At 39.3% G+C, this 16,179-nt stretch overlaps 1 protein-coding gene across 1 annotated transcript in view; it reads right to left on the reverse strand.

Moving 5' to 3' along the window:
* Positions 1-16,179, reverse strand: part of GLIS3 (GLIS family zinc finger 3) — a 440,244-nt gene that overhangs the window by 300,093 nt on the left and 123,972 nt on the right. Inside the window, exons 2-3 of the mRNA XM_054583075.1 lie at positions 7,962-8,169; positions 354-1,473 (exon numbers count right to left, since the gene is read on the reverse strand). Of these exons, the coding sequence (XP_054439050.1) occupies positions 354-1,473; positions 7,962-8,169 (1,328 nt within the window). The remainder of the gene's footprint in view (positions 1-353; positions 1,474-7,961; positions 8,170-16,179) is intronic.

Here is a 16,179-nt window from a genome sequence, read left to right on the forward strand (position 1 = left end):
GATGTAAAGCTTGCTGTGGCACAGTGTGTGTTCCTCTGCCCTGCACATTTCAGCAACTTCAAGTTGGTGCCTGGCAGGCATCTATATTCCAAGATTTTGGACACTGTGGCAGATCAACCTCCCCTGACATGGTGGATCATTTCCATTTGCAGAAGAGAATCGCCATGTGAAGGGATACCCAGCAGCTAATAATTAAAGAAACTTTCCCCTTCCTCAGACTGAAGAGTCAAATCCTAGGCCCCCTCATGTCATCCAAATTCCATAAAAGGAGAAAATGTCCCCTGACTTGTGGGCCAACCTTGGAAAAATCACATGTACTTTCAATGGATTCCCATGGGCTTTGGAAAACTCACCGTACACTTGTTAGGCTTCTCTCCGGAGTGGACTCTCATGTGGATCAGCAGTTTATAGCGGGCATTGAATGGCTTGTACCTTCGAGGACACCCCGCCCAGAAGCAAGTGAAGTCTTCCCCTTTGCGCTGGTCTATGTGTACCTTCTCGATGTGCCGCACAAGTTCCTCCTGCTGGTCATACAAGGCGCTGCAGTCGATCCAGCGACAGCAGTGCTTGCCCCCGAGGTCGTCCATCTCCCCATCCTCCTCCAAGGTGGTCTGGGACAGGGCCAGCGTCTGGGCGTGGGGGACTAGCTCTTGGTGGTGCAGGTGCGGATGGGCGTGGTAGGGGGGTGGGGGACCTTGGGGCAGTGGTGGCAGAGGAGGCAGAGGAGGCGCGGACGGCAGATCTAGAGCCGCAGTGGGGAAATCATCCACGCGCTCCGTCTTCAGCAGGCCGGCCGGCTGGCCATCGGAGTCTGGCAGGCCGTGCTGCACCACCATGTTGTTGACCACGCCGGGCTGGAGGCCCCCGTGCTCCAGCTGGTGCATGCGCTCGTACTCCAGCGTGCCGTCCTCCCCGTAGGCAGGGAGTGCCAGGCCACCGCTGGACACCCGGACACCCTTCTGGCCACTAGGCACTGAACACGGCTGGGGGATGCAGCTACCTCGCACTCCCAGGAAATGCCCATAGACCTCGGGCTGTGGGGACATGTTGGCCGGGGAAGCCCTCGACCCGTTGATGTAGGCGACCAAGGACGTGGGAGAGGTGCGAATGATGGTATTGAAGTCTATCCCAATGCCATCCGACAGTGGGGACAAGGAAAGTGCTCTCTTCTTGGAGCGGGCTGAGTGAGACCTGGCTGAAGAGTGCCGGGGACTAGAGTAAGGAGAGTGGCTATTTTCCATGCCAAAAAGGTAGGATGGCAATGAGTTAGAGACACTGTTGTTGGACATGGCTGTCCCCGGAGGAAGACTAAGGAGATCCCCTAGATCGATGCCATTCTGAGAGCTGTGGTTGGACGAGAGTGAAGGGAGAGCCCTGTAGCCGTGAGACCACTCTTGTTTCACACTCAAAGACGACTGACTTTCCGTCAGACTCAAAGTCGTGGACGCCAAAGACTCACGTGAAATAAGGGACCTGGAACAGCAGCCAGAAAGGAGAAAAAAAAGAAAAGACAAACATTTTAGCAGGATATAGATTGCTTAGGAGCTAAAAGAACATTGCATTGACAATCCCTTAAGTATTTCCCCTAATTACATTGTCGGCTAAACACACATTCTTTGGCTAAGATAACACCAAGGCTTTTAGTTCCAGGTAAATAACATTTTACCAAGAACAATAAAGGCTAATACCCACTGGATTAATAAAACAAAAGATCTATTGTTATAAATCTTAATACTTTAATGACAATAAATACTCCTTGCTTTATTTTTAAACTTTTTTTAATGTAGGGGAAAAATTAGAGACCTGAGAATAATTATTGATGCTTGGCATGGCAAACCAAATAAGCAAGTATTTATTAAGCACCTACTGTGTGCAACACACTACAAATGGCCATTGTATGGGACATAAGTCTAAAGAGAGTCCCAGCCTTTGAGTAAAATCAATTTGGCGAGGTAAAACATAAACCCATGCTTGATTTGAAAAAAAGTAAACTCTTAAAGTGAAAGGGTCATCCAGGATACCTAATAATAATTTATTCACTTTGCAGCAATTCCTTTCTTGTTCTTCTTACCCTTTTTCAAAACATGCCTCATGTCACAATATTTACCTGCATATCAAAATGGTTTGTAACATACACTGGCCACTTTAAAATTCATTTTGCTTTACTATGACATTGTTGCCTTAAAAATCAGTGAAGAGAAAAGCTTTGTCCCTTGGATGAAAAATGTGTCGCAAAGGCTAAACATAACTCACTGTATTTCTCAACTCAGACAAGGGGTACATCAGAAAAACCTGGTTTGTTTATGTGTACCTGTATTGGCTTTTTGCAGAAATCTTTTTTCTTACAAAAGTTAATCAAATCAAAATATTATATAAATGTCTGTCTTCCCAGAACGAACCCATATACTACTTCCAGCTGTTGAACAGCACCTGTTGTAAAGGAACTGAGGGGAAAAGAGAAGCATTTTCACCCCATCTGTTCTCTTTGCTCCTTTTTACAAAACGGAAGCCAGGAACACTGTTTTGTACAAGCATTAGCCAGAAAATATCTCAACTCCAAAATGCACAGTATAACATGATAGATAACACCATTTTGGATATGATGTTTCCATCAGGTGAAGTAATGTTTACCAATGACAAACACAGCAGGAATTTACGTCCAGTTGCCCTTGACACAGGTTTTTTTTTCTTGGTCTAAATTCTTATATTCGGGCTGAAGTCCTCCTGCAAGCCCCAACTGGTTTCTGAACCATCTGCTTTTTAATTCCCCACGGACACTTCAATTATTTTCCCAGCACACCCGCAGCATGCAGCTCTCTCTGCAGAGCTCAGCTGAAGGTTCCTGGTGATTGAATGTCAAGAACCTTTTGGTCTCTTCCCCAGGGAGATCCAGGAATTACTTGACCCAAGCCAAATCAGTAGTTATGGTGTATATGAGGCAAAGACAACTGACTTTGCTTTACACCCTGAGGTTGAGAAAGTTTATAGAGCATTTTCAAATGGTGCATTTGCCTGGCCGCTGTCATGCTGGAGCATTTCAGATTTTTAAGCAGTGAATAGCAGGCAGAAAGTATTTTATCTACCTGTATGTCCTTTGTATATGTAATTATGTTATTTGGTTTGAGGGCAGCCTATATTGAGACATGTTTATTTGTTCCATTGTCCAGAGGTGTTTCATACTTTTCTCAAATTATGCCTAATTATAGCTCCATTTAAATCTAAGCATAACCCCATGTGGGCATGTTAACTCCTCAAACATTAGTTTTCTAAGACAGTTATCATATATTTTTCAAAGAGCAAAGTCTATATTCTACTCACTAAGGCAATAATATACACAGAGAACTCTCTTTTCTATCTCAAACACGAAATAAGAACAAAACTTCCAAAAAAAATGGCCTTGGCCTAGTGGCCCTCTTCCCTCCTGTGCAATTGCCCAGATCTTTTCTCTCTCAAAGTTCTAGTCCACGAAACCTCCCCCAAATTCAGTAGTTCTCAGTAAGAGCCCTCTTTCCAAAGAAGTTATATATTGTCTGTACCGTACTAAACAGAGCTAACTTCCTCAATAAAATTACTTTCTTCAATAAAATTTAAAGTCTTTCCAAAGAAGGGATCATTTTTATCTCCCCCAGTACCCACCAGAGTGTTAGATACATAATAAGTTTTTTAAAAATTGTTAATTAAGAGAGTGAATAAATAATCAATATAATGATAACTAACATCTTTATAGCTTGCTAAGCTTTTCCCCTATACATTTATTATTTCATTTGATACAGCCTGTGAGGTAAATAAACTTGACTTTTAAAATAACTTCTACTTAAGGACCAAATTTCTTCTAGAAGTACAAATGAAGCAGCATTTGATAGGCAGTCACCTAACTGGATCACATACACTCCCTGTTACCATATCCCACATGTGGTCCATAAGGCTCTGCTTGATTAAAGGACCTGGTATATCAGGCTTAATGTCACAATTGGAAGCCACTTTTTCTGTTCTCCTTCTGCAACAATATGTTGAGTAACTGTGAAAGCTTCCGAAGAACTCTCTCCTATAACCCCTGCTGCTATGCACACCAGGCCTATAGGAAACAAAGAGCTGTGGCTCTATCTATTTCTCTCTTATTTAGAGTAATCTCCATTTCCATATATTTATCTGATCCTCAGGATATTATTTCTGGTAACTAGTTGATTTGGAGCTATATGGAGCTATATGTTACATAGCTCAAACAAAGTAAAACCAATATGAAAGACTCAGAAAATACCAGTGAAACAGGTTAGGGTGGCTAGAAAAGCGAGAGTTCAGTAACGCTCATGGGGACATGGGGACATAAAAGGACTGATGGCCAAGGTGAATTGCTTGGTTCAAGGCCAAGCCCAAAGGAAATACTAACTTACATATCATGTGTAATTCCTCAAACTCATGTGTGTTTGTGTGTGTGTGTGGAGAGAGAGAAGAGGAGAGAAACAAATATATATCTTCATATAGAATTTTATATATTATTTTATATAATTTTATATATAATATAAATATATATACATATCCTACTCTATATGGAAATTCTTGTCTATGTGCCTGGACAAATCCCCTGAAGAATTAACACTGGATCTAAACACAGGATGGCTTTATAAAATGTCAGAACTTACAGAGAACCCCAACTCCATTCTCAGCCACCTTGGCTTCCTCTGAGCTTTGTGGACACAGCCTAACCCAAAAGGAAAACCTAGGAAATTCCATCCCTAGAAATCACCTCAATAATTTCTGGTTTAAAAGAGAAGAGTGTGGTGCCTTTTTGGATCTGGAATGATATTAGATTGATGGTTGAAATTTGTAACTGACAAGCTAAGCAACGCTAGGCAAAGCCCTGAGGCTTTGTGTCTTCGGTCCATCATCTATAAAACAGGGGTAGTTTATAAATATTCAATCATAAAATGTAAAAATCACAATAGATATGAAAGCACTACAAAAACTAAACATATACAAAATCCATGCAAGTAGCATCCAATCTCTTCTACTGCCCAACTTTTGCCAGACTTGTATATGAAGTGACTGTATGAGGTTATGTCAGCACATCAGTCTTATCACTTCAGGGAAAATATGTGCAACAGTGTTTGTATTACAGAGTTTTTGCAATGCCTAAATCAAGAATGGCTTCTGGCTCTTCAGGAGGGTAAAGTATAATTTGTACTCCTCAATAAGTAGTGTTATTCAGAAATGGTTGGGAAATTAATAGAGGCAAATATATAGTATTAGGGCATGATTCTCATCATTGGGTTAAACATAACCCAACAAAGCTAAGGGAGAGTACTTTTCCAAGATAAGCACTCTAGAAAAAAAAAAACTCAAAGAAGGTCAAAAAAAGAAATACAGTCAGTAAATCTACAAAAACTACTCTATGTTATCAATAATTAAGACATACAAATTTTTAAAAATATCATTTTTTCATATCATAGTGGCAAAAATAATAAAAATAATAATAATTTCTTATACTTGATAAGAGAACAGGAACTCTCAGACTACTCGTGAGTTTATAAATGGGTTAAGTCTTTTCTGCAGTGTTGTTTTAAGAATAATTATCAAAGCCTCAAAACTGTACACTTCCAGCAAATTTTACTTCTAATAAGGTAGTCTAATAACCAGAGATATGAAACAAAGTATTTACAGGATTGATTAAATGAAGTATTACTTATAACATTAAAATAAAATTAAATGCCCACTAATAAAAGACTGATAAAATGTATAGTTTTATTTATATGCTTTTTTAATAAAATGGAACCTTGAGTAGGAAGAGGCTATTGTATGATGCTGAATACTTTCATTACAAAAGTACTTATATTAACTGAACAAAGTAAGTATAATACTATGTTAGTTATTAGATCAATTTAGTATAAAGGAAAATCTATGCTTATAACATATGTTTCCAAAACTAGAAGGATATATATCAAAACGCCACCCATGGTTGCTAATGGGTAGATAGATTCAAGATGACTATTATTTACTGACTTGTGCTTTTCCATATTTTCCACATTTTCTACAATGAGTAAAAATTACATAGATAATCAGGGAAAAAGTAAAATTCACAGCTTTCTATAGGGTGGCCACCATTCAGACTGCACAGTTCATGCCCCTTCTCCCCTTCACTAACGCCCACCCCCCATGGATAAAACATAAAAGCTGATTCTCCATCTTTATCTCTAGACAGCAAACGCCTTCAGGTTGAACTGCTGCCTCTTATCCTTTCTCTCCTCTGATGGAACACACAAACCAAGGGTCACAAATAAATGTGACCTTTCCAAGTTGTAAAACTAAGTTTCATACTTCACCAAGCTACTTTCCAACTCTTGTTTCTTTGCCTATTCTGCAAGCAAAAAAAAAAAAAAAAAAAAAAAAAAATTCAATAGAACTCACAGAATACATAGACAAAAACATATGTCAATGCATCTTTAAGATGTCTTTTAAGGATATAAAATTATGATAAGGAATCAAATGTGCCAGAAAACACTGAGATAATAACCTCCGTGGTCAAACCATGAAAGAGACTGCATTAAGGCACATGGCTGGAGCAGCTTGTGCCCTGCCTACCTACCATCAGTTTCTCCATTAATTATGACTCTGCCTTCAAGGCACGGGCTGGACTTGCCACCGACAAGAAGCCAAAGGCTTCCCAATGACACCTACCCCGTGAGTACAGCTAATTTTACATGCAACACTCAGCAAGTCTGAGGAGTCCCTCAAGGCATAATCATCAATGGGGAAATGACAGCAGCAGTTTTCCATCACAAAAAAGTCTCGGGTGAAAAGCAAGTTTCCATATCATGAAAAAATTGGCATAAAAAATGGTCTAGGAGCTATAATTTCAGAGTCTCAAAAAGTGGCTAGGAGGACAGTGCAGAGATACAAGGAGGAGAAGGAGAGATATAAGGAAGAGAAGGAAGGAGAAGAAGAAACAGGATCCCAGAACTACAAGAAATCTCAGTAGAGTTCCAGCCCCCCCAACCCCACCCGGCCCCGCCCCACCACTGCCAAGAAGAGGAAGCAGAGATCCAGAGAGACTGCTTGTTTTAACTGATTCCTTTGCAAATCAATTAAAACAGAGCCAGGACTAAGGGGCAAAAACTTTGGACTGTGTTCCTTCAAGAAGGCAACTTCTAGAAGATGAAATAATCCATTTCAATTGCACAGTATTTTGTTTTTATGCCCCCTCTAATATCAACCTTAAGAGAAATATTTGTCTGAGGGAGTGGTTTCTCTTTTCCTATTCAATTCTCTCCCCCAGAGAGGTACGCAAGCATTTATTAGACCTATCTATTCTGGCACCTAATCAGGCACTGTGTTGAAATGTTATGTAACTCATACATGAAAATATGTCTTCCCAGACACATCATAAAGTCTTGAAATTCATGATTTCAATCTTCATCTTTCTACTATCTCCCTAAACTACTGTATTATGCACACATAAGGTACTTAATAGGTACTTGGGTAGATGGGTTGATAGGGAAATATATGGGACAGACAAAACAGTTGTAAAGCAGCCCAGAGACACTGCAAAATCTACACTAAAAAACGGAACAGGTAAGACAGATGCACATGGAACATTTCAACTTTCTAGGTCATGACATATGACTTGCTTCACCAGAAACTGACAAATTTACACACTGACCTTTTAGTAAGGCCCCAAAATCTCACGCTGGGCATTAATATCACTCACACTGGAAGACAGCAGGTATTAAATCATTTAAAACATTCCTCCCAATTAAGATGATAATATGGCACATAATTTTTATACACATTCCCCTAAAAATCCTCCAATTAAAAGAGTAGCTTAAGCAAGTGCGTGTGTGTGTGTGTGCGCGCGTGTGTATGTGCGTGTGTGTGTGTGTGTGTGTGTTTGTGTTCAAAACGGGAAGCGAAAACACTCATGGGGTGTGATTATACCATAAGAAGGGGAAAAAAAAGTAACTTGAGACCTGGTATCTGAAGGAGGTATGTTCAGGTTGGCTGCATTCATTGCCCTCTGTAAGCTAGGACTGATCTGGTTGCATGCTGTAGAGACCTGGCTTGCTGGAGGTGAAATGGGTCCCAGTCGCTGAACCATCATGGGGCTGCTGGTGACCACTAGATTGTTGCAGCTGCCTTTTCCAATGGACTTGCACTGAGGCCCAAAGCCAAGAGCCCCTAAAAACAAATGAATCAGGTTAGCTTTCATGTCCCTTACATCAGAAATCAGTAAATACACACATGTGCACACTTCTATCAGGACCCATCTTTAGAGACAAGTCCTTGGATCTTTTTTCCTTTTTTAGTATTAGTGATACCAAAAAGCTTCCTCTAATTGCAGTGAAAAAGCGATAATGCTACCATAGAAACTCATCTATAATCACCACTTATACAAAATGTGCTTATATTTTCTCCTTCTCTGTAGAAGTGCCCAGTTATATTAAGAATCATATTTTATCATCTCCTTACCTAAAGGGTTAAGGTGGTAAGTAGACGGGATTACTTATATCAAAGTAAGTTTTTTCTAGACTAGCTAATATCTTGAATCACCCAGCAAGAAAAGTTGATGCTGCTGGGGGAAAAAAAAAACAAACAAGCTTGTTTAACTGGTTTACTTCATTCCAATCCTGGCCTTCCAAAAAGCCTCTTTAAAAGGAGATACTCTGGCTGCGTCTCTCCATTCTTGATTTCTCCTCTTCATCCCAATACACTGTCATTGGACATAGACCCAATTTTTTAATAATCAGGATGAGAGAGCCATAAACAAAACACTCATTCTAATTAGTCATAGATTTTTAATTTCATTAGTAACAATCTTCAAATGTAGTAAAATTTGGTACATACCCAAAAGGGAAAGAAAAAAAAAAAGAAAGAAAGCCACAAGATTCTGTGTCGTTAAGGAAAAGTGAAAAGCAAAGAGGAGAAAAGAAAACACTGTCATGACTCGCTTACAAAAAAAAATAATAATAGTTGAATCATTCTAGACATTCTTTTTACATGGATGTATTTTTTAAAACATTTTTTTTTGGTAAACTACCTGGTCAAGTCTCAGTGACGTACACTCTGTTCCCATTTCAAAAGAAACAAAAATAAATATGATCTCACAAATCAGCCTCTAAATTTTTCTCACAAAATTTCCTATCTTTCTCATTGATATATTTGGGATCAAAGTAGGTGGAAAAGCATCTTTGTAACTTCCCTTAGTTTTAGGGGTTGTAATTTCCTATTTTGCTTTCCCCAAAATTAAACCAATAGCCCCCAAAATGACTGTCATCTTCTGTAACATTCTCTCCCAAAAGCCCACAAAACTGAAGAATAAACAAGACCTTAGAGCAATTACTATGCTCTCATCAATGAAACCAGATCTTTAAAATGCTGGGAGAGTTACAGCATCCCTAACTGGCAGGAAACCTGGTATGTATATAGTCCAGCCCTCTGGAAAACTAAAATCCAAGTGGTAACTGACCTGCCCGAGGTCACACTGGGATTTATGGATAGAGCAGAAATAGATTCCACCAGGGTATACTTTCATAGCGCCTGGTTGCTTAAGTTTAGGTGCTGGATGCTTCATTTGCTCTGTGGATACCTTTAAAGATCATTAGTTCTGAGAGAAAGCTCTCTCTGATTTTTTTTTTAAAGATACATGAGCTAGAACCTTCCCTCTACCTCTTTCTCTACAGCTTATATCCGATGCATCTTCTTGTGTGTTTAAAGATCATCTATAGTCAGTCTGTCTTCACAGCTCATAACACTGTACCATCAGGGTTTCAGGTCATTATCAAGAGTAGTGGATACATTTTTATGCAATGACCATAAACTTAGTATCATAACAAATTTCAACAAACTACATGCCACTTGCTTTTCAAATCCTTCTTTACCCAGGGAAAAAAGGTGCTGTGATGGTTCATAGCTTAGTCCAGTATAAACGACACTTGAATTCTCTCCCCAGGTCCCATCCTTACCAGCCACAGCTTTTGAAAGCAACACCATCTCTGGCTGGGTGACTCAGCTGGTTGGAGTGTCACCGCACACACCAAAAGAGTTTGATACCTGATGAGGGCACATACCTAGGTGCAGGTGCCATCCCTAGCTGGGGTGCATATGTAAGGCAACTGATCAATGTTTCCCTCTCACATCGATGTCTTCCTCTCTCTCTCTCTCCCCACCCCCTACTTCCTTCCTCTCTCTCTAAGATCAACAAACATACCCTCTGGTGAGGATTTAAAAAAAAAAGCAACATCAGATGTCAGTATTCTGTCAAATCCAATGTCACATATTTATCTAAGCACCTCACTCATTTCGTGTCTGTTGCCACCTCCGTAAAAAAGTATTAATATCTATATCTAAACAAAGACATGTTAGCATCTAAAACAGCACGCCCAAGAAATATTACTTGGTAGCAAAACATATTAATACATTCTTATATCAAATCTAAGATGCCATATATTGTAAAGCATACTATTATTTTCTGTACCAGTAAGAACATGTGCCACACTGTCGATGAAATTAGCCCATGGTGTTGAGATTTCAGAGATGTTCTGGCGTGAAAATATGCACACCTTAGAACGGGTAAGTACCAATATGATGACTGAGAAATTTCTAACCCTTGTCTTGTTTGTGATCTTCTCTGCCTAGAGCGCCCTTACCCTAAGTTGTCCACCAAGTGCACACCTCTGCACGTTCACAGTCTCAGTTCAGAGGTCACATCCTCTCTGACTCCCTCCACTCCCACTGTCAGCTGGGAAGGTAGGACCAATTCTTCTTTTCATTTCCCTGTGATCTCTCATAACGCATCTGCCACAAAACCTTCAGGGAACTGAAATGTTTATATGCCTGCCACCTCCTCCCCTTTTATACTTTACTGTTCTCTAAAGGTAAAGTGCTTGTTTAAAGAATCTCTGCCTCCTCAGCACCTAGCCCAGAGCCTCAACAGAAGACAAACAATAAACTCTGCCAATGAAGTTAAGTAGAAATGAATGACTGAAAATAAAAGATAGCTATTACATGAATATCAAATACTGAAAAATTATTTCCACCAAAACCGTCCTGGTTTTCTTTTTTAAAAGGTAGTGCTGTTTTTCAAATACAAACTCCAACTAAGTCAATCCTTTGACATACTTCCACTGTACTGCTAACTGCCCAGTGTCTCCATCACTTTTACTATATTAACCCCCACTCCCAAACACATTGGTCAACTTGAACCCCATTTAACCACAGAAGAGTGTTAGCTTCTGGCAAGTGTCACATATGGCATCCTTGAAACCTTAGGCTAAACGGTAAATTTCCTGGGAATAGGCAATGTTTGTGACACAGCTATGAGAATATTCTGGGAAACGGCATCATTTGTCTCAAAGGTGGAGGCAAACAACAGTTTGACCTTGGGCCACTATGCTCAAAGCAAGCATCAATTTTTTTTTTTGCATAATTCTAGAATTAAAACCTACAGACTACTGAGAATCATGCAGTATTTGAAGTGTGGGCTCGTCAGCCTGCCTGCGATCTGCCCCGTACCCTGCTAGCTGTATTCCTTGGACATATTACTGAAACACTTGTGTGCCTCATTTCCATGTCTGTGTCTTCTCATGTGCACATTGTCTAGCACACAGTAGGTACTCAGTGTATTGGCAGCTACTGTTGTTCTCATTATTATTATTGTTCATGACAGTGATCACATTTTTTGCTCCTTTCGCCTTCTTGAAATAAAACAGTTCTTCACAATTGCTTACATACAACAAGAGAGTAAATGATTCTATTTCATTCTCTACCCATTTCCAATGTTCTATCTACTTTGTCTGAAGCCAATTATTTTTTAAACCAGGTGTCACCTCAGATAGAAGTTTCCACTGGCCAAGTTTGAATGTTCCTTGGCTTGTGATTCCCTGAAAACAAACTGTATAACTTTTCTGACTACCACATGTGCCAACTACTTGTACACTGGTTTTCATTTTTAAATACTGCTTTTTAGCAACTGCACAATTTTTTTAAAAAAATATATATATACTGCTCAAATAAGGGTCTGAGTGGATGGCATTCTGAGTTCCACATATATTCTATCAAAATCACTGCATGTCTTTAAAAAAAATGCAAGTGCATATAATAAATCTCCCAGAGGAACAAATAGTGTGCAAAATATATTTGTGTTGGGTGCTCTTTTTCTCTTATGGACTCTCTCAAGATTGGCATCCTAAGTAACACACCTTGGAAAACAATCAATTAAAACATGAAGAATGCGCATATGAATGAGAAGAGATGGTAGGATGTAGACATGGAAACAGACCGGGGGGGAGGAGGAGACACGGTGTATACTGGGGAAAATGAAGGAAAGTCAGGACTGCCTGCAAGAGGGGAAAGGGAAACCAGAAGAAAGGGAGAAAGCAGAGCTTACAGGGCTGGTTTAGTCCACCTGAATTCGCCAATGGCTCCGTCCCTGGCTGACATTAGCGTTGCCAGGAAAGGTTTCAAAAAATGCAAATAGGCTCCACCCCGAAACAACTAAGCCAGATGAGGCTGATTCAACTGGCCTGGTGACACACATCTGCAACAGGGTGCTGTAGGTAGCCGTGTACCCCAACTGGGTACCATGTTTGCCCAAGGTTAATCTGGTGGAGATGGGGAGAAAGGCTGGAGGAGGACATAAAACTGGGCAAACAATGAGGAGGAGGCCACATGGTTGTAAAGTGACAGCATAAGACAGCAATGGTTATGGAAGAAATGCAGAGTAACACTGACGATTTTATAATTGGCTGATAAAAATTTAGGAGATCTAGTTTAAAATGTAGGAGGAGGTCATATAAAGATTATTTTTGTGACTGATTCCAAAGTGAGTTACTTTGTCCCAGACAATAAACAGGTCACATCAAATTTGGATTAATGAAGATTCCCATGAATCATTCAATATCCAACCACAAGAAGCTCAGCTTGAATCTACCAAGTTTATCCCACAAAGAATATAACTTTCACACCAACACTCTTCCAACCTTAGTCAGCATTCAGGAATGTTGGCCACAAAGTATGGAATCACCAACATTACTCATTTCACCTCATTCCTGCATTAAATGGAACTGTATTTATACCCTGGGAGATTAAAATATCACATATTCCTTTCTGTACCACTCAGTTCCCTGGATTCCTGGACATGAAGCCTCATTCTTGTTCCTTACCACTTGAGCACTCCTGATAAGACGTTACTGAGAATACACAGTTCTGAATCACCTCATAAAGATGTAAATATATATTAGACAGCATTCCCAAAATTTATATTCTAAAGTCCCACCAGTCAGCTTTAGACAGCATTCTTACAATTTATATTCTAAAGTCCCACCAGTCTATTGTACATCAATTACCAACTAATTAGTAGAGAGTGCTTATGCTGACCCTTCTGTTTTCTCTTGTAATGATTTGCCAAGTTAACTGAAAGCTGCTCTGCTCCACAGAGACTCTTAGTATACCAAGAGTGTTAAATAAAGTTCACCAACGATTAGCCTAGAAAACCAAAGAGGAAATGTAAGCATATTTTATTGCATTTCCCTCAACAAATTTTCTAACCATCTCATGGGAATAGAACAGATATATTTGTTAAATAAGCAAACCATTACTCTGAAAAACTGACACATCAGTACAGGCCCAATTTAGTGATTTACTGCTCACTGATAAGGTTTATTGAATCTCTGCTCTGCGCTATAAGTATGTACTCTAGGGAGTGCAGGTACATAAATGAGTAAGATAACTCTCGCTTACAATCTAATTTAATAGGCTTTAAACCAAGGCTTATCTGTGGCACTAATTTGTGAAAATAAGTTCATTCCAGGTGAAATTATTATACTACTTGCTTTATTAAGACTGGACTTCCATGAATATAAGAAAAGAAGGGAAGGAGAAAGCATACTTTAACGGGAGGAAAGTACCTCAGTTTCCCCAAGGTCATAAATAGGTAACATTTATTAAGTACTATTTGTGGGCTTAACTAACAAGAGTCCTAGGCTTTTGAATTAGCCATCAAAGTGCTTCTGGCCAGTTGGAGAGAGTTTTAATCAACACATGCAACAATTAGGACACACTCAGTCTTAAACTGAGTTGACATAATGCTCAGCACAGAAAGAGTTCAAACAAGAAAAAGTTATGTATAAACTGGAGGAGGTTTGTTGGAGGAGGTAAGACTTGATCTGAGCCTGTTAATAACTGAAAGGTAGAGAGCAGTACAAAGAGTAGGCTGGTCAGAGTGAAGTGAAGAGAATGTGCTAGGAAAGTGATATGAAGGCAACATGGGGAAGTGCTGAAGAATGGAGATGCTAAGGTCAGAATGGCTTCACTTACCAACTGTTTGACCTTGGGAAAGTTCCTTAAACTTTCTGTGCCTCTGTTTCCTCATCTGGAAAATGGGGCTGATCACTGTACCTACCTTTATAAGGCTGTCTGAAAAACTAATAAGTCAATGTATGTAAAGCACTTATAGTAGTGGCTAGCAACAGTAAGTACTCTATAAGCCTTAGGCATTCATGTTCTTAGTAAAGTAGTACCATATTACACAGGACATCCAAGGCCAGGCCCCCAAAAGTGCTATAGTAGGTTTTTGAGTATGGTTGTGACAGTTGAAGGACTATGAAGAGGACAGTCTAACTATTTTCACTAATATGGAAGCAGAGCAAAGACTGAAGGCAGGAAACCAAGCTAAGAAGATGTTGCTATGATCTCAAGATGCAGTCATGAGGCCTGGACCAGGTAGCCATAACCTCAGGGAACAGAGTAACCTCAAATGACCTTATAAAGAAAAAAATAAGAGAGTTGTGGAAGAGCCTGTAAGAAATACTAGATTCCAAACCCTTCTCAATAAATTAAGATCATGTTTTTCCCGAGCTACTTTCCCCCCAAGACAACCAAAAGCAAAAATTAGATGAGAAACGACAAAACTGCCTATTGGTGAGAATCCCTTATTGTATGAAACAATGACTGGGGACCCCTCTGCTAGAGAGTAGGTGCTCAATAAATATTTGCTAGATAAATAAATTAAAGATATTACTCAGGGAAATTTATAAGGCAAGACAAATATAGTTCAAGGCCACAAATGAGGTTGAGAAGTTCCTTCTTAAATGTGCTGTGATATAGAAGACAGTCATCCCTGGCAAATACAATTGTTAATATGTCCTTGTCTCTAAATTGCTAAATTTCTGGAAATATTACTAGTTTGCCCCCCATCCATACTCCTTCCTGCAAGACACACTCACATAGGCCACACTCACATGAGGTTACAAGTCTGAATGAGATGCCCAGAAGACTCAAACCTGGAGAAAAGCAAGTGGTTATGGAGATTACATTTTCTTACATTAAAAATTAACTCAACCATTTTATAAATGTTGGATATTAAGCCTTTATAAGATGTATCAGCAAATATGTTCTCCCATTCTGTGGGTTGTTCTCTTATTTTGCTGATGATCTCCTTTGCTGTGCAAAAAATTTTTAGTTTGATATAGTCCCATTTGTTTATTTTTATCTTTTGTTTCCTTTGCCTGGGGAGATATATCTGATAAAACATTTCTATGGACAATGTCCGAGATTTTACTGCCTGTTTTCTTCCAAGATTTTTATGTCTTCTGATCTAACATTTATGTCTTTGATCCATTTTGAATTTATTCTTGTGTGTGGTGTAAGAAGGTGATCTAGTTTTATTTTTCTGCATGAATCTGTTCCATTTTCCCAACACCATTTATTGAATAAACTCTCTTTTAGCCCATTGTATATTCTTGCTTCCTACTCAAATTAGGAATTCTACTCAGCTATAAAAAAGAAGAAAATTTTGCCCTTTGCAACAGTATGGATGAACCTGGAGAACATTATGCTAAATGAAATAAGCCAGTCAGAGAAAGAAAAATACCATATGATTTCACAGATATGTGGAATCTAATGAACAAACTGAACTAACAAGCAAAATAGAGGCAGACTCATAGATAAAGAGCAGGCTCACAGCTCTGGGTGGGAGGTTAGGAGGTAGAGGGATAGAGCAAAAAGGAAAAAGGATTCATGGACATGGACAACAGTGTGATTATTGCAGGGGGGAGGGGCATATAAAGGAAATGAATGGAAATAAAATACAATAAAAAAATAAATTTAAAAAATAAATAATGCTGTTATGAAAAAAATAGTAATGATACTTTGGTGAAGATGGAGGCATAGGTAAACACAGTACTTGCCTCC

Source organism: Pteronotus mesoamericanus, unplaced genomic scaffold (genome assembly GCF_021234165.1).
Source record: "Pteronotus mesoamericanus isolate MK-2021 breed Mesoamerican mustached bat unplaced genomic scaffold, CSHL_Meso_final contig_73, whole genome shotgun sequence".
Lineage (NCBI taxonomy): Eukaryota > Metazoa > Chordata > Mammalia > Chiroptera > Mormoopidae > Pteronotus > Pteronotus mesoamericanus.